This window comes from Xenopus laevis, chromosome 8L (assembly GCF_017654675.1).
Source record: "Xenopus laevis strain J_2021 chromosome 8L, Xenopus_laevis_v10.1, whole genome shotgun sequence".
In the NCBI taxonomy this organism is placed as follows: domain Eukaryota; kingdom Metazoa; phylum Chordata; class Amphibia; order Anura; family Pipidae; genus Xenopus; species Xenopus laevis.
In genome coordinates, this window is record NC_054385.1 from 7,759,632 (window position 1) to 7,787,476 (window position 27,845).

The 27,845-nt window shown below is 44.7% G+C and overlaps 1 protein-coding gene across 4 annotated transcripts in view; it reads left to right on the forward strand.

Moving 5' to 3' along the window:
* The window catches only part of ddx31.L (DEAD-box helicase 31 L homeolog), a 108,198-nt gene that overhangs the window by 65,419 nt on the left and 14,934 nt on the right, over positions 1-27,845 (forward strand). For all 4 annotated transcript variants that reach the window (XM_041572103.1, XM_041572099.1, XM_041572100.1 and 1 more), the window contains 3 exons: positions 1,613-1,797; positions 4,533-4,676; positions 9,954-10,077. Coding sequence is in view for 3 of the 4 variants with exons in the window: in XM_041572099.1 (XP_041428033.1) it covers positions 1,613-1,656 (44 nt within the window). In the remaining variant the exon portion in view is untranslated. The remainder of the gene's footprint in view (positions 1-1,612; positions 1,798-4,532; positions 4,677-9,953; positions 10,078-27,845) is intronic.

The window sequence follows — 27,845 nt, forward strand, 5'->3', positions numbered from 1 at the left end:
GTCCGTCTATAACTATTTATATCTATCTGTGTGTCTATCTATTTATTTATCTGTCTATCTCTCTCTCTATCTAATATTTATCTCTGTATTTAACGAATATCTATCCATCTCTCTCTCTCTCTCTCACTCCCTCACTCTGTCTGTCTAATATTTATCTCTGTATTTAACGAATATCTATCTGTCTAATATTTATCTCTGTATTTAACGAATATCTATCTATCTGTCTGTCTGTCTCTATCTATTTATCTCTATCTATCTGTCTATCTATCTATCTATCTATCTATCTATCTATCTATCTATCTATCTATCTATCTATCTATCTATCTATCTATCTATCTATCTATCTATCATCTATCTATCTATCTATCTATCTATCTATCTATCTATCTATCTATCTATCTATCTATCTATCTATCTATCTCCTGAGTCCAAGTTAGCCTCCTGTGTATGATACCCCCAAATACTAGGGAGAGGTGTGTATGTGCGTGTCTCAGTGGCAATAATGATATTACACACAAACACAAATATTTGGTTGAAACAAGGAGTCGATACCTGGGTTATTTAGGGAATTTCCAGCAAACACAGCTAAATGAATGGCACATTTGCCTGTCCCTATAGTGACACTTGTCCTTTATTTACACACAAAGACACATAGGGGCCATTATGACCCCCAAGCGCAGTTGTGTTTTTATAAATTGCTCTCCAGTCAGTTGTGTGTAAAACCCTGTCTGTTAAATGGGTGGTTCATCTTTCAGTTAACTTTGGTATATTATAGAATGGCCAAGTCTAAGCTACTTTCCAATTGGTCTTCATTGATTTTAGTTCTTTCAGTACTTGCCTTCTTCTTATGGCTCTTTCCAGCTTTCAAAAGGGGATCACTGACCCCATCTAAAAACAAATGCTCTGTAAGACTACACATTTATGATTATTGCTACTTTTTATTCCTCATCTTTCTATTCAGGCCTCTCCTATTCATATTCCAGTCTCTTATTTACACCAATGCATGGTTGCTAGGGGAATTTGAACCCTAGCAACCAGATTGCTGAAATTACAAACTGGAGAGCTGCTGAATAAAAAGTTAAATAAGTCAAAAACCACACATAATAAAAAATGAAAACCAATTGCAAATAGTCTCAGAATATCCCTCTGTACATCATACTAACAGTTCACCAGTGCCCCCAGTCACCAGCTCCCCCAGTGTCCCGCATCAACAGCCACAGTGAACTTCAGTTTATAAGGAATGTGTCCGTTGCATTTGATCTGCCATGAATTGCGAGCACAGTTGCATTATTTTTGATTGTGGGGGAAAAACAAGTTTGCACTTTGCACTTGACTGCGCTGACCCTTATTATATGTACCAGTAATGTTGTTGAGTCAATCAGCTCTTTCCCATTTATTCTTTATTTTGATGAAATCAGTGATTGTTTTATGATCTATTGATTCCTGGCCGCACCATAAAAGGCAAACTTCACCCATCACCTGGTCTATTAAAGGGTAACTAAACCTGCACATGGCCCGGCAGAGGTGAAGGATGTCTGTCTGTCTGTCTGTGGCTATTTAAAATCCCATGTCCATTCTTCACTTTAGTGTTGCTTTCTTTAATCCCTCGCAGCTACATCACCAGAACGTGAGGCTTTTGCTTCTGTCGCCTGCTGAGAATTCTCACTCACAACTGGATCAATAAATTCTGATGTGGGAACAATGGCTACAAGTGGTGGAATGTGCTTTGTGCTGAAGAACAAGGGGTAGGAATTGGGGGGTGCCCCTGCCAGCATCTGTCGTCTGCAATGCACCAAGGTAGGTCCTACATGTCTGTGATTGATTGATCATTCATATATAATAGTCTAAACAATGCCTATAGCAATCTGTATTGACCCCTGGGGATGCTGGGAATTGTAGTTTACCACCATGCAGACATGACAGCTTTGCAATCTGGATTTGGCATGCAAGCTGCTGCCTGTCTGGAAATAGCACTCCCAGAATTTGACCCGTTTAGTTTCGCCAAAAATTCGCCCCCGGCAAAATGTCGCCGACGCCCATTAATGTCCATGGCCGTCAAATTTTTTTTTGATGCGCGTCTTTTTTTTTTTTTGACGCACGACGCCATACAAGTCTATAGGTGTCATTTTCATGGCGAAACAAGGCGGAAAAATTTGCCCATCCATAATGCCAAGTAGAATTTGCACCAAGGCCATGCACCCATCTTGCCTGCCCACCGTCTGCTGACACTCACTTACTTATGTTTCATCAGAACTGTACCCCTCCTTAGTGCATCCTAGGCACTGTACCCCTAATTCCAGCCCTTGATTTACTCATTGGCCTGCTGTCCTTCCTGACCACCCAATCACCCACCTGCTTCCCATACCACCCCCCCAATTGGATTTGTGCCTAGTTTTGGCTCCAGGGCCCCCATGTTGCTGCGGTGGGCACTAAACCTGAAATATTGAACACCCGGACATGCAATACATAATAAAACTGCCCTTATGTGTTGGGGGGGTGCTGGGTGCTGTAGTTCAACAACATCTGGGGATCCAGAAGAAGATCAATGTGAGTCAGGGGCGTAACTACAGAGGAAGCAGACCCTGCGGCTGCAGAGGGGGCCCTGGAGTCCCAAATAATCAACATATATTGGTAAAGCAGGACAATCTCTGGACATGTTAGTGGGCCCTAAAATGTATTTGCTGTGGGGCCCAGTAACATCTAGTTACACCACTGATGTGAGTACAACAAGCCCCAGTCACTCCCAGGGTTGGTGCCTGATTTCCCAAAGTGTTTGATCAATGTCATTGGCAGGATTTTCACTTATGAATAAACAATATCCAATCAGATCGCTCAGAGTAATCTGGGCCACACAAGGTACAATGGGATCACATGTTTGTAGCACGACACACTGGTTTCACTATAAATGTCTTTTCCCCCAAATGTTAGGGGCCCTAAAGGGATTTTGCTGTGGGGCCCATTATGTTTTAGCTAAAGCCCCGGCTCTTGGTTCTGATTCTTCATGGAACTGGTCGGCATTTCCCATTGGCAGTAACAGGGGTCCGCGCACTTTCCAGATTAAAGGAGAAACGGAGTCGGGGGTGGAAGTGAGAGAAATTTGTAAAGCAGCAGAAGTTTAGTCCGACCCCTCCCTCCTGTCTCCCAGCAGATTGCAAGCGGTCAGCTCAGAGTGACGGCCCCCGGCAGTTCCCAGAGGGAGAGTAGCCCTGTTTGCAAGCTGTCATATGGGTGGGGGCCAGTCCAGCCTCTCCCCCCGGTCAGCTCTCGGGTTTCCCTCCAACCCTGAGTTACTTGCCAACACCTCGGCCCCATTCATAAAGGGATCAGCTGATGAATAATTTAAGGGCAAAGCAGCAAGGTGCAAAATTGCTCTCTGCCAACTGACAAAGGAGCCGAGGGCATTTACCCACACCACCACCTTGTACGAGTGTGATAGGGACTGGAGATTGTAAGCTCTTCAGGGACAGATTCCTTTGATTTCATTTAATATTCCAACTTTATAGAGAGTTTTAACCCTGGACCATGGGGGTAGGGGTGTAAGTGTCCATGAGGTTAACCCATGACTGTCAGGCCACTTATGACTACACAGAAACCTGCAAGTTTAGCCAAAGCAGTACCCATTCTGTATGGACCCCTCGTCTGTCCTTCTGTCTGGGCAGGTTCCATCTGTGGTTCCTCATTCTGTATATACCCCTCAACTTCCCCTCTGTCTGGGCAGGTTCCATCTGTGGTGTCTTATTCTGTATATACCCCTCACCTTCCCCTCTGTCTGGTAGGATCTATCTATGGTTCCTTATTCTGTATATACCCCTCATCTTTCCCCTCTGTCTGGTAGGGTCCATCTATGGTGCCATATTCTGTATATACCCTCACCTTCCCCTCTGTCTGGGCAGGTTCCATCTATGGTGTCTTATTCTGTATATACCCCTCACCTTCCCCTCTGTCTGGTAGGGTCCATCTATGGTGCCTTATTCTGTATATACCCCTCACCTTCCCCTCTGTCTGGACAGGGTCCATCTGTGGCTCTTAATTCTGTATGTACCCCTCAGAGAGTTAGAGAGAGAAGGAGGAAGGGAAATAGAGAGAGACTGCCGATCTCTTTGATAAATGCAGTAGAATTTTAGAAGTTGCTTGTGCCCCAGTTTCCCTGGCAGGAGACCTTTGTAAATAACTCCCTGCGTGCTGCACATTTCATTTGGCAATTATTAACAAAATTAGGTTTATGAATTAATAGGAGGTATTAACCCTTTTCTCACTGCCGGGCCACAAGCTCTTTATTTAAAGACACAGTATAGAGACCAATGATGGAGGTATGTGCTGTGAAGGGGCCTGAGGAACTCAAAGCTGTGGTGCTTGCTGGTACATTGGAGAGTGACCGCTGTGTGGCAGAGTCCATATAATAATAATCACTGCTGATGGCAAAGCTTGTCATATCTCAGATGGTCAGGTGGTGGCAGTGCAATACACATGCCGGACGATGTCCTTTAGCCAGAGTTGCCACACTTGTTGCTAAGCACGCTTTCTCATTCCAGCGCCAACTGCTGAGACCATACCCAGTGCTGCCAGGCTCCGGCTCCTTGTAAGAATAATGAACATGACTGGGCAGCATGACACTAATGAGGGAATAAGAGGGCACCGATGTTGGCAACAACCCAGACTTCCATTATCCTATTAAGGTAAGTGCTGTATAATAATGGTACTGGTTCCCTGTGCGGATACTCAAGGCCACTTTAACAACAGGGAAAATAGGTATCTGCCCAGGACCTAATTATTTTGGGGCGCACTAACTGTGCAATGTTTTATTTAAAAATAAAAATCTGTCATACAGAATCAAACTACCAATCACATGCCTGATCACTGCCTGTACCTTTGAAAAGTTGAACAGCCAATTCCAGTTCAGACAAGAAACAATTTCTGTGCCATCCTGCTATGAGTTCTGGGGTATTTATACATGAAATAATCTCTGTGCCATCCTGCTATGATTTATGGTGTTTATTATACATGAAATAATTATGCCATTCTACTATGAGTTCTGGTGTTAATTATACATGAAATAATCTCTGAGCCACCCTGCTAGGAGTTCTGGAGGATTTATACATGAAATAGTCTCTGTGCCATCCACTATGTGTTTGGGTTTTTATTATACATGAAATAATCTCTATGCCATCCTGCTATGAGTTCTGGTATTTATTATACATGAAATAATCTATGAGCCATCCTGCTATGAGTTCTGGTGTTTATTATACATGAAATAACCACTGTGCCATCCTGCTATGAATTCTGGTGTTTATTGTATATGAAATAATCGCTATGCCATTCTGCTATGAGTTTTGGCATTTATTATACATGAAATAACATCTGTGCCATCCTGCTATGAGTTCTGGTTTTTATTATACACAAAATAATCTCTATGACATCCTGCTATGAGTTCTGGTGTTTACTATACATGAAATAATCTCTGTGCCATCCTTCTATGAGTTCTGGGGTATTTATGCATGAAATAATCTCTGTGCCATCCTTCTATGAGTTCTGGTGTTTATTATATTTAAAATAATCACTGTGCCATCCTGCTGAGTTCTGGTTTTTATTATACATGAAATAATCTCTGTGCCATCCTGCTATGAGTTCTGGTGTTTATTATACATGAAATAATCTCTGTGCCATCCTCCTATGAGTTCTGGTTTTTATTATACATGAAATAATCTCTGTGCCATCCTCCTATGAGTTCTGGTGTTTATTATACATGAAATAATCTCTGTGCCATCCTGCTATGAGTTCTGGTGTTTATTATACATGAAATAATCACTGTGCCATCCTCCTATGAGTTCTGGTTTTTATTATACATGAAATAATCTCTGTGCCATCCTCCTATGAGTTCTGGTGTTTATTATACATGAAATAATCTCTATGCCATTCTGCTATGAGTTTTGGTATTTATTATACATGAAATAATCTCTGTGCCATCCTGCTATGAGTTCTGGTGTTTATTATACATGAAATAATTTCGGTGCCATCCTGCTATGAGTTATGGGGTATTTATGCATGAAATAATCTCTATGCCATCCTGCGTTTTGGTATTTATTATACATGAAATAACCTCTGTGCCATCCTGCTATGAGTTCTGGTGTTTAATATACATGAAACAATCTCTATGCCATCCTGCTATGAGTTCTGGTGTTTATTATACATGAAATAATCTCTATGCCATCCTGCTATGAGTTTTGGTGTTTATTATACATGAAATAACCTCTGTGCCATCCTGCTATGAGTTCTGGTGTTTATTATACATGAAATAATCTCTATGCCATCCTGCTATGAGTTCTGGTGTTTATTATACATGAAATAATCTCTGTGCCATCCTTCTATGAGTTCTGGTGTTTATTATACATGAAATAATCTCTATGCCATCCTGCTATGAGTTCTGGTGTTTATTATACATGAAATATTTTCTATGCCATCCTGCTATGAGTTCTGGTGTTTAATATACATGAAATAATCTCTATGCCATCCTGCTATGAGTTCTGGTGTTTATTATACATGAAATAATATCTATGCCATCCTGCTATGAGTTCTGGTGTTTATTATTCATGAAATAATCTCTATGCCATCCTTCTATGAGTTCTGGTGTTTATTATACATGAAATAATTTCGGTGCCATCCTGCTATGAGTTATGGAGTGTTTATGCATAAAATAATCTCTGTGCGCTCCTTCTATGAGTTCTATGCCATCCTGCTATAAATTCTGGTGTTTATTATATTTGAAATAATCTCTGTGCCATCTTGCTATGAGTTCTGGTGTTTAATATACATGAAACAATCTCTATGCCATCCTGCTATGAGTTCTGGTGTTTATTATACATGAAATAACCTCTGTGCCATCCTGCTATGAGTTCTCGTGTTTATTATACATGAAATAATCTCTGTGCCATCCTGCTATGAGTTCTGGTGTTTAATATACATGAAACAATCTCTATGCCATCCTGCTATGAGTTTTGGTGTTTATTATACATGAAATAACCTCTGTGCCATCCTGCTATGAGTTCTGGTGTTTATTATACATGAAATAATCTCTGTGCATCCTTCTATGAGTTCTGGTGTATTACTTATACATGAAATAATCTCATGTGCCATCCTTCTATGAGTTCTGGGTGTTTATTATTCATGAATATCTCTTATGCCATCCTGCTATGAGTTTGGTGTTTATTTATACATGAAAACTTATTATACAGTGGTGTTTATTATACATGATAATCTCTTGCCATCCTGCTATGAGTTCTGGTGTTTATTATGAAAAATCTCTATGCCATCCTGCTATGGTTCTGGTGTTTATTATATGAAATCAGAAATTATACATGAAATAATCTCATACATGAAATATCTCTATGCCATCTGTTTTATATATACATGTCTCTGCTATGAGTTCTGGTGTTTATTATACATGAAATATATTCTATGCCATCCTCTGGTGTTTATTATACATGAAATAATCTCTGCACCATCCTGCTATGAGTTCCGGTGTTTACTATACATGAAATAATCTCTGCGCCATCCATCTTTGAGTTCTAATGTATATTATACATGAAATAATCTTTGTCATCCTGCTATGAGGTCTGAGGTATTTAAACATAAAATAAATTCTGTGCCATCCACCTATGAGTTCTGGGGTAATTATACATGAATTAATTTCTGTGCCATCCTGCTATGATTTCTGGGGTTACAGGAAATAATCGCTGTGCCATCCTGCTATGAGTTCTGGTGTTTATTATTTATGAAGTAATCACTGTGCCATTCTTCTTTGAGTTAAAAACTAAAACATAAAACTATGACAGCATAGGTATTCCCCTGTACTAAGCACAATTCAGCAGGAACAGTCCCCTAAATTTGCTCATAGTCTGTACAGAGAGATCCCATAAAACTATGGCAGCATAGGTATTCCCTGTACTAAGCACAATTCAGCAGGAACAGTCCCTAAGTTTGCTCATAGTCTGTAAAGAGAGATCCCATAAAACTATGGCAGCATAGGTATTCCCTGTACTAAGCACAATTCAGCAGGAACAGTCTCTAAGTTTGCTCATAGTCTGTACAGAGAGATCCCATAAAACTATGGCAGCATAGGTATTCCCTGTACTAAGCACAATTCAGCAGGAACAGTCCCCTAAGTTTGCTCATAGTCTGTACAGAGAGATCCCATAAAATTATAAACCGGGAAGTTGCTTAGAATGACATAATAGTTCATTATGCAGAACTGGCCCAGTTTGGTTTGAGAGGTTAGTAAATAAAGGCCTGATTGGGTGGTTGAGTCTTATGTTCCCAGATAACCTTTCTCATGCCGGATTGGTTCTTGTAGTCGTGTTCTGTAGGAAAAGAGCTCAAGTCATTTGGGAGAGGCTGGGTAATGCGGCTCAGTGGCGAGAAATAAATAGGCAGCAATTGCTTTCAATGGGACTCCTTATCTTTAATAAAGAGAGTCCAGCGCCGGGCGCAGCTCCTCGTCCCAGTTTTGTGGCCCTGGAGGATTGAATAAATAGAGCCCCAGGACTTGGCTATAAGACTGATTTGCCTCTTTATATAGACGTCTCCTCGGCTCCTGCTCAATGAAATCCCCCAAGCTCTGACTGCAATACGTCACAGGCGCTGCAGGGCCCTTCAGGCACCCAAAGGGCAGACAAATAACTTCATAATCCGCTGGGTTTGCAAATCACAACTCAAGAGAGGAAAGTTGGGGGCTCAGCGACTGAAACGCTCTCCGTGCGCCGCTCGTGGCAACAATAAGCCGCACCTTTGATGTCGGGAGAAAGCGTTTTTGATTTTCTAAAATTAACCGAAGTCACTTCATTCACTCTCACAGGCGCATTGTCTGCATTTAATGCAGACTTGTCATGTGTTACAAACACTTGCCCTTTAATCTGCCATCAGAACATAGTCAGCAGGGGCAGCTGATTGGGGGATACAAGAGTTTCAGTTCCAGGAGCCTAAAAAAACTGCACTACATCACAAGGGGCTCCAAATATTAACCTTGTACATTAACCAGAGTGGTTTAGTCCCGCCCACCGTTTACGTTAGACTTCCTGTTTAGCGCTCCCGCTGTAAGCTGCCATCAGAGTGGTCTAGTCCCGCCCACTGCTTGAGTTAGACTTCCTGTTAGAGGAGTACCTGGAACAGGAAGTCTAACTCAAGAAGTGGGCAGGACTAGACCACTCTGATGGAACAGGAAGTCTTACTCAAGAAGTGGGCGGGGCTAGACCACTCTGATGGCGGCTTACAGTGGGAGCTCGAAACAGGAAGTCTAAATCATGCAGTGGGTGGGACTATGTCATTTAAAGAGGACGGAGAATCTTCTAAAGGGGTTGTTCACCTTTGAGTTAACTGTTAGTATGATGTAGAGAGGGATATTCTGAGATAATTTGCAGTTGGTTTTCATTTTTTACTACTTGTGTTTTTTGAGTTATTTAGCTTTTCATTCAGCAGCTCTCTGTCTGCAGTTTTAGCAACCTGGTTGCTAGTGTCCAAATTCCCCTAGCAACCATGCATTGATTTAGATAAAAGACTGGAATATGAATAGGAGAGGCCTGAATAGAAAGACGAGTAATAAAAAGTAGCAATACAGAGCTTTACAGAGCTTTTGGTTTTAGATGGGGTGAGTGACCCCCATTTGAAAGCTGGAAAGAGTCAGAAGAATAAGTCAATAAAACTATAAAAAAATAAATAATGAAACCAATTAAAATGCTGCTTAGAATTGTCCATTCTATAAAATACTACAAATTAAGTTAAAGGTGAACCTCCCTTTTAAGGCGGGCATCTACACAGACACCTTTATCTATTGTATAACCACTGAAATGAAATAAGTCTGAGGTTTTTTTTGTGCATTGAATAATTTATTTGAAATGTTTTTATCATGAAAAGACCATCTGCAATAGATTTTAACAACATGTGCTTTATTTTTTGTCTTCCAGTGGTGGTGCTCTCTCAGCTGATGCTGTAAATGCCCAATCCCTGGAGACCTCTGAGAGCTACGCCATCAGAATTGTGGGCACTGAAGGCTTTCTGGTGCATCTCTGGGGTCTGGAATGTGTCAAGGTGAGGGCCGACCTAAAACAAGAGTGGCACTAGGTATCACTGTTTAAATAGCAAATACATTAGGCTTCTGCCATTGTGTGCCCAGAACATTCCTTCTCTGTATATTTGTATTTATACATATGGGAGGAGGAGGTGCCATATTGATTCCCTTAGACAGTACAGTATGAGGGTATAGCTTATTGTGTGCCCAGAACATTCCTTCTCTGTATATTTGTATTTATACATATGGGAGGAGGTGCCATATTGATTCCCTTAGACAGTACAGTATGAGGGTATAGCTTATTGTGTGCCCAGAACATTCCTTCTCTGTATATTTGTATTTATACATATGGGAGGAGGAGGTGCCATATTGATTCCCTTAGACAGTACAGTATGAGGGTATAGCTTATTGTGTGACCAGAACATTCCTTCTCTGTATATTTGTATTTATACATATGGGAGGAGGTGCCATATTGATTCCCTTAGACAGTACAGTATGAGGGTATAGCTTATTGTGTGCCCAGAACATTCCTTCTCTGTATATTTGTATTTATACATATGGGAGGAGGAGGTGCCATATTGATACCCTTAGACAGTACAGTATGAGGGTATAGCTAATTGTGTGCCCAGAACATTCCTTCTCTGTATATTTGTATTTATACATATGGGAGGAGGTGCCATATTGATTCCCTTAGACAGTACAGTATGAGGGTATAGCTTATTGTGTGCCCAGAACATTCCTTCTCTGTATATTTGTATTTATACATATGGGAGGAGGAGGTGCCATATTGATACCCTTAGACAGTACAGTATGAGGGTATAGCTAATTGTGTGCCCAGAACATTCCTTCTCTGTATATTTGTATTTATACATATGGGAGGAGCTGCCATATTGTTTCCCCTGGACAGAATGCCACAGCCTGGCACCTTCAAGACATATTGGTATATTCCAGGAACAACCTGATTGGTAAAATCCCACAGTGTCCCCCAGAAAGCCACACAGGGGCCCCAGCAGTAGCAGGAGGAGCCCCACAAACAGACAGACAGTGAGATGCAAATGACGGGACGGAAGCCATTACTATAAGACTTGACAGAAAATAATGAGAATCACTAAATCTTTTATGAGGTCAATACGGTGCTTGTGCCGAGCAGCTGTCAGACAAGAAAGAATTTAGCGCCGAGCTCAGAAAGTTCCATCACCTCATTAAACCCGACAGGCTCGGACCGCGCGTCTCCGCCATCAATACGCCGGGCGTTTTGTGTCAGTAATTTGCGCTGAGCAGAAGAAGGAGAAGCAGGAGAAGAAGGAGAAGCAGGAGCGGGTGGATGGGGGGAGAGAAAGACGTGGGGCCCGCGGGGCGGCAGGGGAATTGCAGCGGCGCTGGGAGAAGCTCTGCTCCTAATTGGAAGCGTTGGGCATTATCAAGCGAGGATTTTCTGCGGCTCCTGACAGCTCTCGCTGGCGAATGATTGGCCACTTGTCACTGTAAAAGGCTATTAAAAACAAACAATTTTGATTTAATTGGAGGTGTGAGCAGGGGCCCCTCCTCCTCCTTCTTCTCTCCCCACTTCTCACAACCAAAAGGGGAGACGCTCGCCCGTTATGTGTCACCTACTGACGCAGTGACAAGTCTATGGGGGGGGAGATAAGTGTTCAACCCCCCCAGCAATGGGCAACGATGGGGACAACCGAAGAGCTTGCACTCTCCTGGTGCATCTGAGGACACAGCTCACGCACACATATATATATATATATATATACCTTATCATACAGTATAGAGGCAATTAATATGGCAGCTCCCACTCATATATATATAAATACAAATAGAGAAGGAATGTTCTGGGCACTGAGAAGATCATGTAGGTTTTGGCCACCAGTATTGTGGCTTTTATTTAAAATGTAAAACATATACTCTACACTGACTCCTTGTTGTTTTTCCTATTCTTATAACTAAGCTCTGAATCTCAGCCTTTTCATGTTACTAAAGTCATTTCATGTTTCCCAAAGATTCAATGGGAATCTGATTTCCCAATATCCATTTATTCTTCATTCTCACTGGCAACTGCCATGGTCTGTCTCTATCCCTATAACCTTTCTCATATCTGCACTGCTGCTTCTGACTCTTAAGTTAGTGTATCTAGTGAAACCCAGTGAGAATGAGGAATGAATGGATATTGGGAAGTTGTATCAGGAGTCGGAGGCAGCAGTGCAGAGAAGAGAAAGGGACAGACACAATGACAGTTACACAGAACTATAAACCCAGTGAGAATGAGGAATGAATGGATATTGGGAAGTTGTATCAGGAGTCGGAGGCAGCAGTGCAGAGAAGAGAAAGGGACAGACACAATGACAGTTACACAGAACTATAAACCCAGTGAGAATGAGGAGTGAATGGATATTGGGAAGTTGTATCAGGAGTCAGAGGCAGCAGTGCAGAGAAAGGGACAGACACAATGACAGTTACACAGAACTATAAACCCAGTGAGAATGAGGAATGAATGAATATTGGGAAGTTGTATCAGGAGTCAGAGGCAGCAGTGCAGAGAAGAGAAAGGGACAGACACAATGACAGTTACACAGAACTATAAACCCAGTGAGAATGAGGAATGAATGGATATTGGGAAGTTGTATCAGGAGTCAGAGGCAGCAGTGCAGAGAAAGGGACAGACACAATGACAGTTACACAGATCTATAAACCCAGTGAGAATGAGGAATGAATGAATATTGGGAAGTTGTATCAGGAGTCAGAGGCAGCAGTGCAGAGAAAGGGACAGACACAGTGACACCTGAATGGGCAGAGCTGGGCAGTGAGTGTGGGGCTGAGTGTCCCAGGGAATAAAACTGATGCTCCAATGGGAAATGTAACAAGTCTTTGGCCCTTGTATTGGGCACATCCCATGTGATCAGATTGTGTGGGAATTGGTCAGTGTGTGGCCAGAGTTCCAGTAACAATGGACCCATTACATACACATCCCATTGCTCAGGAGACTTTCTGCATTCACATGTCCAACATATAGAGACTTAGTGTGTCATCTGATACAGCTCCCCCTGAACCCACCCGTGTGTCACTGAACTCTCCCCACTGAACTCTCCCACTAAACTCTCCCACTAAACTCTCCCCACTGAACTCTCCCACTAAACTCTCCCCACTGAACTCTCCCCACTGAAATCTCCCCACTGAAGCCTCCCACTAAACTCTCCCCACTGATCTCTCCCCACTGAACTCTCCCCACTGAACTCTCCCACTAAACTCTCCCCATTGAACTCTCCCACTGAACTCTCCCCACTGAAATCTCCCACTGAACTCTCCCCACTGTACTCTCCCCACTGAACTCTCCCCACTGTACTCTCCCCACTGAACTCTCCCCACTGTACTCTCCCCACTGAACTCTCCCACTGAACTCTCCCCACTGAAATCTCCCACTGAACTCTCCCATTGAACTCTCCCCACTGAACTCTCCCCACTGAACTCTCCCACTAAACTCTCCCCACTGAACTCTCCCCACTGAACTCTCCCATTGAACTCTCCCCACTGAACTCTCCCCACTGAACTCTCCCCACTGAAATCCCTGCCCCCCCAGTCACATGGATGAGACCCTCCAGCTCGGCCCATGGAGTCCTTGGAGTTTTATTGGTGGAGCTGGAGGATTTGGCTCATTCCCGGGGGCACATAAGATGTCTATATATCAGTATAAATAAATGGTAGTGGCCCACATAGCTGACAATCCATCCGTCTCACAAATACACACAGGGGCCCTGATACAACAGCCGCTCACTCAACGTTTACTCCTGGGACCCACAGAGGCCGGTGTTACTCCCGGGTGTCGCTGCTCAATGACCATTTTATTTCTGGGACACAGTGAGTGACACGAGTTCTGCAGCAGCAACTCACAAGAGTCAAACTCAATCCTCGTATGTAAGTAGTAAGTGAGTGTGAGTAGTAAGGTGAATGTGAGTAAAAACTCAGGGTGCTGTCAGCACAGAAGGAAAGCATTGTGGGTGCAGAGGTCAGTTTTTTCCATTTTTATCCAACTTCTGTTTCTATGTCTCGCTCTCTCTCAACCCTATCTCTCTCTCTACCTTTCTCTAACACTTCCTCTCTCTACCTCAATCTTTTAACCCCATCTCTCTTTCTCAATCTCTCTACCCCATCTCTCTCTCTCTACCCCAATCTCTCTCTCTACCCCATCTCTCTCTTTCTACCTCAATCTCTGTACCCTATCTCTCTCTCTGTCTACCCCATCTCTCTCTCTCTCTCTCTCTCTCTCTCTCTCTCTGTCTACCTCAATCTCTCTTCGCCATCTCTCTTTTTCTACCTCAATCTCTCAACCCCATCTCTCTCTCTCTACCCCATCTCTCTCTTTCTACCTCAATCTCTCTACCCCATCTCTCTCTCTCTCTACCCCATCTCTCTCTCTCTCAACCTCATCTCTCTATCTCTCTCTACCCTATCTCTCTCTTTCTACCTCAATCTCTCAACCCCATCTCTCTCTCTCTCTACCCCATCTTTCTCTCTCTACCCCATCTCTCTCTCTCTCTCTCTACCTCAATCTCTCAACCCCATCTTTCTCTACCTCAATCTCTCTACTCCATCTCTCTCTCTCTCTCTCTACATCAATCTCTCTACCCCATCTCACTCTCTCTACCCCATCTCTCTCTCTCTCTCTCCACCTCAATCTCTCAACCCCATCTCTCTCATTCTCCCTCAATCTCTCAACCCCATTTCTCTCTCTACCTCAATCTCTCTACCCCATCTCTCTCTCTCTACCTCATCTCTCTTTACCTCAATCTTTCTACCACATCTCTTTCTCTCTCTCTCTTTCTACCTCAACCTCTACCCCATCTCTCTCTCTACCTCAATCTCTCTCTACCCCATCTCTCTCTCTCTCTCTCTCTACCTCATCTCTCTCTTTCTACCTCAATCTCTCAACCCCATCTCTCTCTCTACCCCATCTTTCTCTCTCTACCCCATCTTTCTCTCTCTCTCTCTCTACCTCAATCTCTCAACCCCATCTTTCTCTACCTCTCTCCACCTCAATCTCTCTACCCCATCTCTCTCTCTCTCTCTACCCCATCTCTCTCTTTCTACCTCAATCTCTCTACCCCATCTCTCTCTACCCCATCTCTCTCTCTCTCTCTCTACCTCATCTCTCTCTTTCTACCTCAATCTCTCAACCCCATCTCTCTCTCTACCCCATCTTTCTCTCTCAACCCCATCTCTCTTTCTCTCTCTCTACCTCAATCTCTCTTTTTCTACCTCAATCTTTCTACCCCATCTCTCTCTCTACCTCAATCTCTCAACCCCATCTCTGTCTATTCCTCAATCTCTCTACCCCATCTCTCGCTCTCTCTACCTCAATTTCTCTACCCCATCTCTCTTTTTCTACCTCAATCTTTCTACCCCATCTCTCTCTCTACCTCAATCTTTTACCCCATCTCTCTCTCTACCTCAATCTCTCTACCCCATCTCTCTCTCTACCTCAATCTCTCTACCCCATCTCTCTCAACCCCATCTCTCTCTCTACCCCATCTCTCTTTCTACCTCAATCTCTCTACCCCAACACTCTCTCTCTACCTCAATCTCTCTACCCCATCTCTCTCTCTACCTCATTTCTCTTTTTCTAACTCAATCTTTCTACCCCATCTCTCTCTCTCCCTCAATCTCTCTATCCCATCTCTCTCTCTCTACCTCAATCTCTCAACCCCATCTCCCTCTCTCTCTACACCATCTCTCTTTTTCTACCTCAATCTTTCTACCCCATCTCTCTCTCTACCTTAATCTTTCTACCCCATCTCTCTCTCTACCTCAATCTCTCTACCCCATCTCTCTCTTTACCTCAATCTCTCTACACCATCTCTCTCAACCCCATCTCTCTCTCTACCCCATCTCTCTTTCTACCTCAATCTCTCTACCCCAACACTCTCTCTCTACCTCAATCTCTCTACCCCATCTCTCTCTCTCTACCTCAATCTCTCTACCCCATCTCTTTCTCGCTCTTTTTCTACCTCAACCTCTACCCCATCTCTCTCTCTACCTCAATCTCTCTACCCCATCTCTCTCTACCTCAATCTCTCAACCCCATCTCTCTCTCTACCCCATCTCTCTCTTTCTACCTCAATCTCTCTCTCTCTCTCTCTACCCAATCAATCTCTCAACCCAATCTTTCTCTACCTCAATCTCTCTACCCCATCTCTCTCTCTACCTCATCTCTCTTTTTCTAACTCAATCTTTCTACACCATCTCTCTCTCACTCAATCTCTCAATCCCATCTCTCTCTCTCTACCTCAATCTCTCAACCCCATCTCCCTCTCTCTCTACACCATCTCTCTCTTTCTACCTCAATCTCTCTACCCCAAACACTCTCTCTTTCTACCTCAATCTCTCTACCCCAAACACTCTCTCTCTACGTCAATCTCTCAACCCCATCTCTCTCTCTACCCCATCTCTCTCTTTCTACTTCAATTTCTCAACCCAATCTCTCTCTCTACCTCAATCTCTCAACCCCATCTCTCTCTCTACCTCAATCTCTCTACCCCATCTCTCTCTCTCTACCTCAATCTCTATCCAATCTCTCTCTCTCTACCCCATCTCTCTCTCTCTACCCCATCTCTCTCTTTCTACCTCAATCTCTCAACCCCATCTCTCTCTCTCTACCTCAATCTCTCAACCCCAATCTCTCTCTTTCTACCCCATCTCTCTCTCTACCCCATCTCTCTCTCTACCTCAATCTCTCAACCCCATCTCTCTCTCTACCTCAATCTCTCAACCCCATCTCTCTCTCTCTACCCCATCTCTCTCTCTCTACCTCAATCTCTCTACCCAATCTCTCTTTATCTACCTCAATCTTTCTACCCCATCTCTCTCTCTACCCCATCTCTCTCTTTCTACCTCAATCTCTCAACCCCATCTCTCTCTCTCTCTCTCTCTCTCTACCTCAATCTCTCAACCCCATATCTCTCTCTCTACCTCATCTCTCTCTACCTCAATCTCTCTACCCCATCTCTCTCTCTCTACCTCAATCTCTCTAACCCATCTCTCTCTCTACCTCACTCTCAACCCCATCTCTCTCTCCCTTTCTACCTCAATCTCTCAACCCCATCTCTCTCTTTCTACCTCAATCTCTCAACCCCATCTCTCTCTACCTCAATCTCTCTACCCCATCTCTCTCTCTCTACCTCAATCGCTCTAACCCATTCTCTCTCTACCTCAATCTCTCTACCCCCTCTCTCTCTCTACCTCAATCTCTCAACCCCATCTCTCTCTCTCTACCTCAATCTCTCAACCCCATCTCTCTCTACCTCAATCTCTCAACCCCATCTCTCTCTCTCTACCCCATCTCTCTCTACCTCATCTCTCTCTACCTCAATCTCTCTACCCCATCTCTCTCTCTCTACCTCAATCTCTCAACCCCATCTCTCTCTCTCTACCCCATCTCTCTCTCTCTCTACCTCAATCTCTCTACCCCATCCCTCTCTCTACCTCAATCGCTCTAACCCATTCTCTCTCTCTACCCCATCTCTCTCTCTCTCTACCTCAATCTCTGCTACTCCATCTCGTCTACCTCAAGCGCTAACCCCAATCTCTCTCTCTACCCCATCATGTCTCTTTCTACCCATCTCATCTCTCGCTTTCTACCTCAATCTCTCTACCCATCCTCTCTCTACCTCAATCTCTCTAACCCCCATCTCTCTTTCTGTCTCTACATCAATCTACCCCATCTTCTCTCTTTCTACCTCAAATCTCTCTACCCAATCTCTCTTTCTACCTCAACTCCTACCCATCTCTCTCTCTCTACCTCAATCCTCTCAACCCCAGCTCTCTCTACCCAATCTCTCAACCCCATCTCTCTCTACTTCAATTCCTCTCTACCCATCTTCTCTCTCATCTACATCAATCTCTCAACCCATTCTCTCATCTCTCTACCCATCTCTCTCTCTCTCTACCTCAAGCCTCGCTACCCCATCCCCTTCTCTCGTACCTCATCGCTCTAACTCATTCTCTCTCTCTACCCATCTCTCTCTCTCGTCTACCCTCATCTCGTCGTACCTCAATCTCTTAACCCCATCTCTCTCTCTACCCATCTGTCTCTTTTCTACCTAATCTCTCTACCCCATCTCTCTCTCTACCTCAACTCTATACCCCATCTCTCTTTATCTACCTCATTTGTTCTACCCATCTCTCTCTCTACCTCAATCTCTCACCCATCTCTCTCTTTCTAACCTCAAGTCTCTCAACCCATCGCTCTCTCTCTACCTCATCTCTCCTACCTCAATCTCTCTACCCATCTCCTTCCTCTACCTCAAAATCTCTCTACCCCAATCTCTCTCTTTCACCTCAAATCTCTCAACCCCATATCTCTTCTCTCTACCTTCATCTCTCTCTACCTCAATCTCTCTACCCCATCTCTCTCCTCTCGACCTCAATCTTCTCTAACCCATCTCTCTCTCTAACCTCATCTCTCCTCACCTCACTCTCAAACCCCATCTCTCTCTCCCTTTCTACTCAAGCTCTCAACCCCATCTCTCTCTTTCTACCTCAAATCTCTCAACCCCATCTCTCTCGTACCTCAAATCGCCTCTAACCCATTCTCTCTCGATACCTTCCAAATCTCTCTACCCCCTCTCTCTCTCTACCTCAATTCTCAAGCCCCATCTCTCTCTCTCTACCGGGCAATCTCCACCCATCTCTCTCTACCCAAGTCTCTCAACGCCCATCTCTCTCTCTCTACCCCATCTTCTCTCTACCTCATCTCTCTCTACCCCATCTCTCCCTTCTCTCTACCTCAATCCTCTCAACCCCATCCTCTCTCCTCTCTACCCATCATCTCTCTCTCTCTATTGCCTCAATCTCTCTACCCTTCCCTCTCTCTACCTCAAATCTCTCTAACCCATTCTCCACTCTACCCCATCTCTTCTCTCTCTCTACCTCAATCTCTCTACCATCTCTTCTAACCTCAATCTCTTAAACCCCATCTCTCTCTCTACCCCATCTGTCTCTTTCTACCTTCCATCGCAATCTCTCTCTTTCTACCTCAATCTCTCTACCCCATCTCTTCTCTTCTACCTCAATCTCGTCTACCCCATCTCTCTTTCTGTCTGCTACATCAATCTCTACCCCATCTCTCTCTTTCCGACCTCAATCTCTCTACCCAATCTCTCTTTCTACCTCAATCTCTCTACCCCATCTCTCTCTCTCTACCTCAATTCTCTCAACCACCATCTCTCTCTACCTCAATCTCTCAACCCCATTCTCTCTCTACCTCAATCTCCATCATACCTCAATTCTCTACCCCATCGTCTCTCCTCTACCTCAATCTCTCAACCCCATTCTCTCTCTCTCTACCCCATCTCTCTCTCTCTCTACCTCATCTCTCTACCATCCCTCTCTCTACCTCAATCGCTCTAACTCCATCTTCTCTCTCTACCCATCTCTCTCTCTCATCTACCTCATCTCTCTACCTCAATCTCTGTAACCCCAATCTCGCTCTCTACCCCATCTGTCTCTTCTTCTACCTCAATCCTCTACCCCATCTCTCTCCCTTCTACCTCAATCATCTATACCCCATCTCTCTATCTGTCTTACTCAATCTCTACCCCATCCTCTTCTTTCTACCGCAATCTCTCGACCCCAATCTCTCTTCTACCTCAATTATCTCTCTACCCCATCTGCTCTCGTTTCTATCTCAATTCTCTCTACCCCATCTCTCTCTCTCTACCCCATCTCTCTCTTTCTACCTCATCTCTCTCTTTACCTCAAACTCTCTTTCTTCTAACCTCAATCTCTACCCCATCTTCTCTTTCTACCTCCCAATCTCTCAACCCCATCTCTCTCTTACCTCAATCTCTCAACCCCATCTCTCTCTACCTCAATCTCTCTCTACCTCAATCTCTCTACGCCCCATCTCTCTCCATCGTACCTCAATTCTCTCAACCCCATTCTTCTCTCACCCATCTCTCTCTCTCTCTCTACCTCAATCCTCTAACCCATCCTCTCATCTACCTCAATGCGCTCTAAACTCAATTCTCTCTCTCTACCCATCTCTCCTCTCACATCATCGTTACCCTCAATCTCTTAACCCCATCTCTCTCTCTACCCCCATCTGTTTCTTTCACCTCAATCTCTCTACCCCATCTCTCTTCTCTACCCAAGTCCTCTATACCCACTCTCTTTTATCTACCTCAGATCGTTCTACCCCATCTCTCTCTTCTACCTCAATCTCTCCTACCCCATCTCTCTCTTATTTCTACCCAATCTCTCAAACCCAATCTCTCTCTCTCTCTCTCTCTACTCACTCTCAACCCCATAATCTCTCTCTCTACCTCATCTCCTCTACCTGTCAATTCTCTCGTACCCATCTCTCCTCTACCTCCAATCTCTCTTAACCATCTCGCTACCTCATCTCTCTCTCTACCTCACTCTCAAGCCCCATCCTCTCTCCCTTTCTACCTCAATCTCTCAAACCCCATCTCTCCTTTCTACCTCCAATCTCTCAACCCATCTCCTCTACCTCAATCGCTCTACCCATTCTCCTCTCTACCTCCAATCCTCTACCCCCTCCTCTCTCATCACCTCAATCTTCTCAAACCCCATTCTCTCTCTCTCTACCTCAATCTCTCAACCTCCATCTCTCTCTCTCTACCTCAATCTTCAACCCCATCTCTCTCTACCTCCAACTCTATCCGACCATCTCTCCTCTCTCTACCTCAATCTCTAACCCATCCCTCTCTCTACCTCAATCGCTCTTAACCCATTCATCTCTCTCATACCCCAATCTCCTCTCTCTCTACCTCAATCTCTCTACCCATCTTCTCACCTCAATCTAAAAATTAACCCCATCTCTCGTCTCTACCCCATCTGTCTCTTTTCTACCTCAATCTCATCTCTCTCTTTCTACCTCAATCTCTCTACCCCATCTCGTCTCCTACCTCAATCTCTCCTACCCCATCCTCGTCGTCTGTCTCTACATTCAATCTGGTACCCCGTCTCTCCTCTTTTCTACCTCAATCTCCTACCCAATCTCCTTTCTACCTCAATCTCTCTACCCCATCTCTCTCTCTCTACCTCCAAATCTCTCAACCCCATCCTCTCTCTACCTCAATCTCTCAAACCCCATCTCTCGCGACCTTCCAATCTCTCTCTACCTCAATCTCTCTACCCCATCTCTCTCTCCTCTCTACCTCAATCTCTCAACCCCCATCTCTCTCTCTCTACCCCATCTCTCTCTCTCCTACGTCAATCTCTCTACCCCACCCCTCTCTCTACCTCAATCGCTCTAACTTCATTCCTCTCTCTACCCCATCCCTTCTCTCTACCTCATCTCTCTACCTCAATCGCTTAACCCATCTCTCTAATCTACCCCAATCTGTCTCTTTCTTACCCAATTCCTCTACCCCATCTCTCTCTCTACCTCCAATCCTTATTAACCCCATCTCTCTTTATCTACCTCAATCTTTCTACACCCATCTCTCTCTCACCTCAATCTCTCTACCCCATCCTCTCTCTACTCTCAATCTCTCTACCCCATCTCTCTCAACACCCCATCTCCCTCACCACATCTCTCTTTCTACCTCAATTCTCTCACCCCAACCTCTCTCTCTACCTCAATCTCTCTACCCCATCTCATCTCTCTAACCTCATTTTCTCTTTTCTAACTCAATCTATTCTCTACCCCATCTCTCTCTCTCCTCAATCTCTCATCCCATCTCTCTCTCTCTACCTCATCTCTTCCAACCCCACTCCCTCTCCTCTCTACACCATCTCTCTTTTTCTACCTCCAACTCTTTCTTACCCCATTCTCTCTCTCTACCCTCAATCTTTCTACCCCATCTCATCTCTCTACCTCAATCTCTCTACCCCAGCTCTCTCTTTACCTCAAATCTCTTTACACTAATCTCTTCTCAACCCCATCTCTCTCTCTACCCCAGCCTCTTCGACCTCAATCTCTCACCCCAACACTCTCTTCTACCTCAATCCTCTACCATTCTTCTCTCTCTACCTCCAATCTCTTCACCCCCATCTTTTCTCCGCTCTTTTTCTACCTCAACCTCTACCCCATCTCTCTCTCTTACCTCAATCTCTCTACCCCATCTCTCTCTACCTCAATCTCTCAACCCCTTCTCTCTTCTCTACCCCATCTTCTCTCTTCATAACCTCAAATCTCTCTCTCTCTCTCTCTACCCAATCTAATCTCTCAAACCCAATCTTCTCACCTCAAGTTCCTCTCCCCCATCTCTCTCTCTAACCCTTCATCTCTCTTTCTAACTCAATCTTCTACACCATCTCTCTCTCCACTCAATCTCTCAATCCCATCTCCTCTCTCTCTACCTCAATCTCTCAACCCCCATCTCCCTCTCTCTCTACAACCATCTCTCTCTTTCTACCTCAATCTCTCACCACCAAACACTCTCTCTTTCACCTCAATCTCTCTACCCCAAACACTCTCTCTCTACTGTTCAATCTCTCAACCCCATCTCTCTCTCACCCAATCTCTCTCTTTCTACTTCAATTTCTCAACCAAATCTCTCTCTCTACTCAATCTCTCAAACCCCATCTCTCTCGTCTACCTCAATCTCTCTACCCATCCTCTCTCTCTACCTCAAGCTCCTATCCAACTCTCTCTCTCTCTACCCCCATCTCTCCTCTCAGCTTACCCATCGCTCTCTTTTTCTACCTCAATCTCTCAAAACCATCTCTCTCTCTCTACCTCAATCTCTCAAACCCCAATCTCTCTTTTTCTACCCCCATCTCTCTTCTACCCCATCTCTCTCGTCTACCCTCAATCTTCAACCCCATCTCTCTCTCTACCTCAATCTCTCAACCCCATCTCTTCTCTCTTTTTTTTTTTTTTAACCCCCCCCCCCCCCCATTCCTCTCTTTCCCCTCCCTTTTGTCTACCCCCCTCAAAAAATCCCTCTTTTCTACAAAATTCTCTTTAATCTACCCAAGTCTTTCTTACCCCATCTCTCTCTCACCCCGCTCTCTCTTTCTACCTCAATCTCTCAACCCCATCCTCTCTCTCTCCTCTCTCTCTCTCTCTACCTCAATCTCTCAACCCCATATCCTCTCTCTAAACCTCATCTCTCTTCTACCTCAATCTCTCTACCCCATTCTCTCTCTCCTCTACCTCAATCTCTCTAACCCATCTCCTTCTCTACCTCACTCTCAACCCCATCTCTCTCTCCCTTTCTACCTCAATCTCTCAACCCCATCTCTCTCTTTCTACCTCAATCTCTCAACCCCATCTCTCTCTACCTCAATCTCTCTACCCCATCTCTCTCTCTCTACCTCAATCGCTCTAACCCATTCTCTCTCTACCTCAATCTCTCTACCCCCTCTCTCTCTCTACCTCAATCTCTCAACCCCATCTCTCTCTCTCTACCTCAATCTCTCAACCCCATCTCTCTCTACCTCAATCTCTCAACCCCATCTCTCTCTCTCTACCCCATCTCTCTCTACCTCATCTCTCTCTACCTCAATCTCTTCTACACCCTCTCTCTCTCTCTACCTCAATCTCTCAACCCCATCTCTCTCTCTTCTACCCCATTCTCTCTTCTCTCTACCTCAATCTCTCTAACCCCATCCACTCTCTCTACCTCAATCGCTCTAACCCATTCTCTCTCTCTACCCCAATCGCTCTCTCTCTCTACCTCAATCTCTCTACTCCATCTCTCTACCTCAATCTCTTAACCCCATCTCTCTCTCTACCCCATCTGTCTCTTTCTACCTCAATCTCATCTCTCTCTTTCTACCTCAATCTCTCTACCCCATCTCTCTCTCTACCTCAATCTCTCTACCCCATCTCTCTTTCTGTCTCTACATCAATCTCTACCCCATCTCTCTCTTTCTACCTCAATCTCTCTACCCAATCTCTCTTTCTACCTCAATCTCTCTACCCCATCTCTCTCTCTCTACCTCAATCTCTCAACCCCATCTCTCTCTACCTCAATCTCTCAACCCCATCTCTCTCTACTTCAATCTCTCTACCCCATCTCTCTCTCTCTACCTCAATCTCTCAACCCCATCTCTCTCTCTCTACCCCATCTCTCTCTCTCTCTCTACCTCAAGCTCTCTACCCCATCCCTCTCTCTACCTCAATCGCTCTAACTCATTCTCTCTCTCTACCCCATCTCTCTCTCTCTCTACCTCATCTCTCTACCTCAATCTCTTAACCCCATCTCTCTCTCTACCCCATCTGTCTCTTTCTACCTCAATCTCTCTACCCCATCTCTCTCTCTACCTCAATCTCTATACCCCATCTCTCTTTATCTACCTCAATCTTTCTACCCCATCTCTCTCTCTACCTCAATCTCTCTACCCCATCTCTCTCTTTCTACCTCAATCTCTCAACCCCATCTCTCTCTCTCTACCTCATCTCTCTCTACCTCAATCTCTCTACCCCATCTCTCTCTCTACCTCAATCTCTCTACCCCATCTCTCTCTTTCTACCTCAATCTCTCAACCCCATATCTCTCTCTCTACCTCATCTCTCTCTACCTCAATCTCTCTACCCCATCTCTCTCTCTCTACCTCAATCTCTCTAACCCATCTCTCTCTCTACCTCATCTCTCTCTACCTCACTCTCAACCCCATCTCTCTCTCCCTTTCTACCTCAATCTCTCAACCCCATCTCTCTCTTTCTACCTCAATCTCTCAACCCCATCTCTCTCTACCTCAATCGCTCTAACCCATTCTCTCTCTACCTCAATCTCTCTACCCCCTCTCTCTCTCTACCTCAATCTCTCAACCCCATCTCTCTCTCTCTACCTCAATCTCTCAACCCCATCTCTCTCTACCTCAATCTCTCAACCCCATCTCTCTCTCTCTACCCCATCTCTCTCTACCTCATCTCTCTCTACCCCATCTCTCTCTCTCTACCTCAATCTCTCAACCCCATCTCTCTCTCTCTCTACCCCATCTCTCTCTCTCTCTACCTCAATCTCTCTACCCCATCCCTCTCTCTACCTCAATCTCTCTAACCCATTCTCTCTCTCTACCCCATCTCTCTCTCTCTCTACCTCAATCTCTCTACTCCATCTCTCTACCTCAATCTCTTAACCCCATCTCTCTCTCTACCCCATCTGTCTCTTTCTACCTCAATCTCATCTCTCTCTTTCTACCTCAATCTCTCTACCCCATCTCTCTCTCTACCTCAATCTCTCTACCCCATCTCTCTTTCTGTCTCTACATCAATCTCTACCCCATCTCTCTCTTTCTACCTCAATCTCTCTACCCAATCTCTCTTTCTACCTCAATCTCTCTACCCCATCTCTCTCTCTCTACCTCAATCTCTCAACCCCATCTCTCTCTACCTCAATCTCTCAACCCCATCTCTCTCTACCTCAATCTCTCTCTACCTCAATCTCTCTACCCCATCTCTCTCTCTCTACCTCAATCTCTCAACCCCATCTCTCTCTCTCTACCCCATCTCTCTCTCTCTCTACCTCAATCTCTCTACCCCATCCCTCTCTCTACCTCAATCGCTCTAACTCATTCTCTCTCTCTACCCCATCTCTCTCTCTCTCTACCTCATCTCTCTACCTCAATCTCTTAACCCCATCTCTCTCTCTACCCCATCTGTCTCTTTCTACCTCAATCTCTCTACCCCATCTCTCTCTCTACCTCAATCTCTATACCCCATCTCTCTTTCTGTCTCTACATCAATCTCTACCCCATCTCTCTCTTTCTACCTCAATCTCTCTACCCAATCTCTCTTTCTACCTCAATCTCTCTACCCCATCTCTCTCTTTCTATCTCAATCTCTCTACCCCATCTCTCTCTCTCTACCCCATCTCTCTCTTTCTACCTCATCTCTCTCTTTCTACCTCAACTCTCTTTCTCTACCTCAATCTCTACCCCATCTATCTCTTTCTACCTCAATCTCTCAACCCCATCTCTCTCTACCTCAATCTCTCAACCCCATCTCTCTCTACCTCAATCTCTCTCTACCTCAATCTCTCTACCCCATCTCTCTCTCTCTACCTCAATCTCTCAACCCCATCTCTCTCTCTCTACCCCATCTCTCTCTCTCTCTCTACCTCAATCTCTCTACCCCATCCCTCTCTCTACCTCAATCGCTCTAACTCATTCTCTCTCTCTACCCCATCTCTCTCTCTCTACCTCATCTCTTTACCTCAATCTCTTAACCCCATCTCTCTCTCTACCCCATCTGTTTCTTTCTACCTCAATCTCTCTACCCCATCTCTCTCTCTACCTCAATCTCTATACCCCATCTCTCTTTATCTACCTCAATCTTTCTACCCCATCTCTCTCTCTACCTCAATCTCTCTACCCCATCTCTCTCTTTCTACCTCAATCTCTCAACCCCATCTCTCTCTCTCTCTCTCTACCTCAATCTCTCAACCCCATATCTCTCTCTCTACCTCATCTCTCTCTACCTCAATCTCTCTACCCCATCTCTCTCTCTCTACCTCAATCTCTCTAACCCATCTCTCTACCTCATCTCTCTCTCTACCTCACTCTCAACCCCATCTCTCTCTCCCTTTCTACCTCAATCTCTCAACCCCATCTCTCTCTTTCTACCTCAATCTCTCAACCCCATCTCTCTCTACCTCAATCGCTCTAACCCATTCTCTCTCTACCTCAATCTCTCTACCCCCTCTCTCTCTCTACCTCAATCTCTCAACCCCATCTCTCTCTCTCTACCTCAATCTCTCAACCCCATCTCTCTCTCTCTACCTCAATCTCTCAACCCCATCTCTCTCTACCTCAATCTCTCTCTACCCCATCTCTCTCTCTCTACCTCAATCTCTCAACCCCATCCCTCTCTCTACCTCAATCGCTCTAACCCATTCTCTCTCTCTACCCCATCTCTCTCTCTCTCTACCTCAATCTCTCTACTCCATCTCTCTACCTCAATCTCTTAACCCCATCTCTCTCTCTACCCCATCTGTCTCTTTCTACCTCAATCTCATCTCTCTCTTTCTACCTCAATCTCTCTACCCCATCTCTCTCTCTACCTCAATCTCTCTACCCCATCTCTCTTTCTGTCTCTACATCAATCTGTACCCCGTCTCTCTCTTTCTACCTCAATCTCTCTACCCAATCTCTCTTTCTACCTCAATCTCTCTACCCCATCTCTCTCTCTCTACCTCAATCTCTCAACCCCATCTCTCTCTACCTCAATCTCTCAACCCCATCTCTCTCTACCTCAATCTCTCTCTACCTCAATCTCTCTACCCCATCTCTCTCTCTCTCTACCTCAATCTCTCAACCCCATCTCTCTCTCTCTACCCCATCTCTCTCTCTCTCTACCTCAATCTCTCTACCCCATCCCTCTCTCTACCTCAATCGCTCTAAACTCATTCTCTCTCTCTACCCCATCTCTCTCTCTCTCTTACCTCATCTCTCTACCTCAATCTCTTAACCCCATCTCTCTCTCTACCCCATCTGTCTCTTTCTACCTCAATCTCTCTACCCCATCTCTCTCTCTACCTCAATCTCTATACCCCATCTCTCTTTCTGTCTCTACATCAATCTCTACCCCATCTCTCTCTTTCTACCTCAATCTCTCTTTCTACCTCAATCTCTCTACCCCATCTCTCTCTTTCTATCTCAATCTCTCTACCCCATCTCTCTCTCTCTACCCCATCTCTCTCTTTCTACCTCATCTCTCTCTTTCTACCTCAACTCTCTTTCTCTACCTCAATCTCTACCCCATCTATCTCTTTCTACTTCAATCTCTCTACCCAATCTCTCTCTCTCTCTCTACCCAATCTCTCTACCCCATCTCTCTCTCTTTCTACCTCAATCTCTCTACCCCATCTCTCTC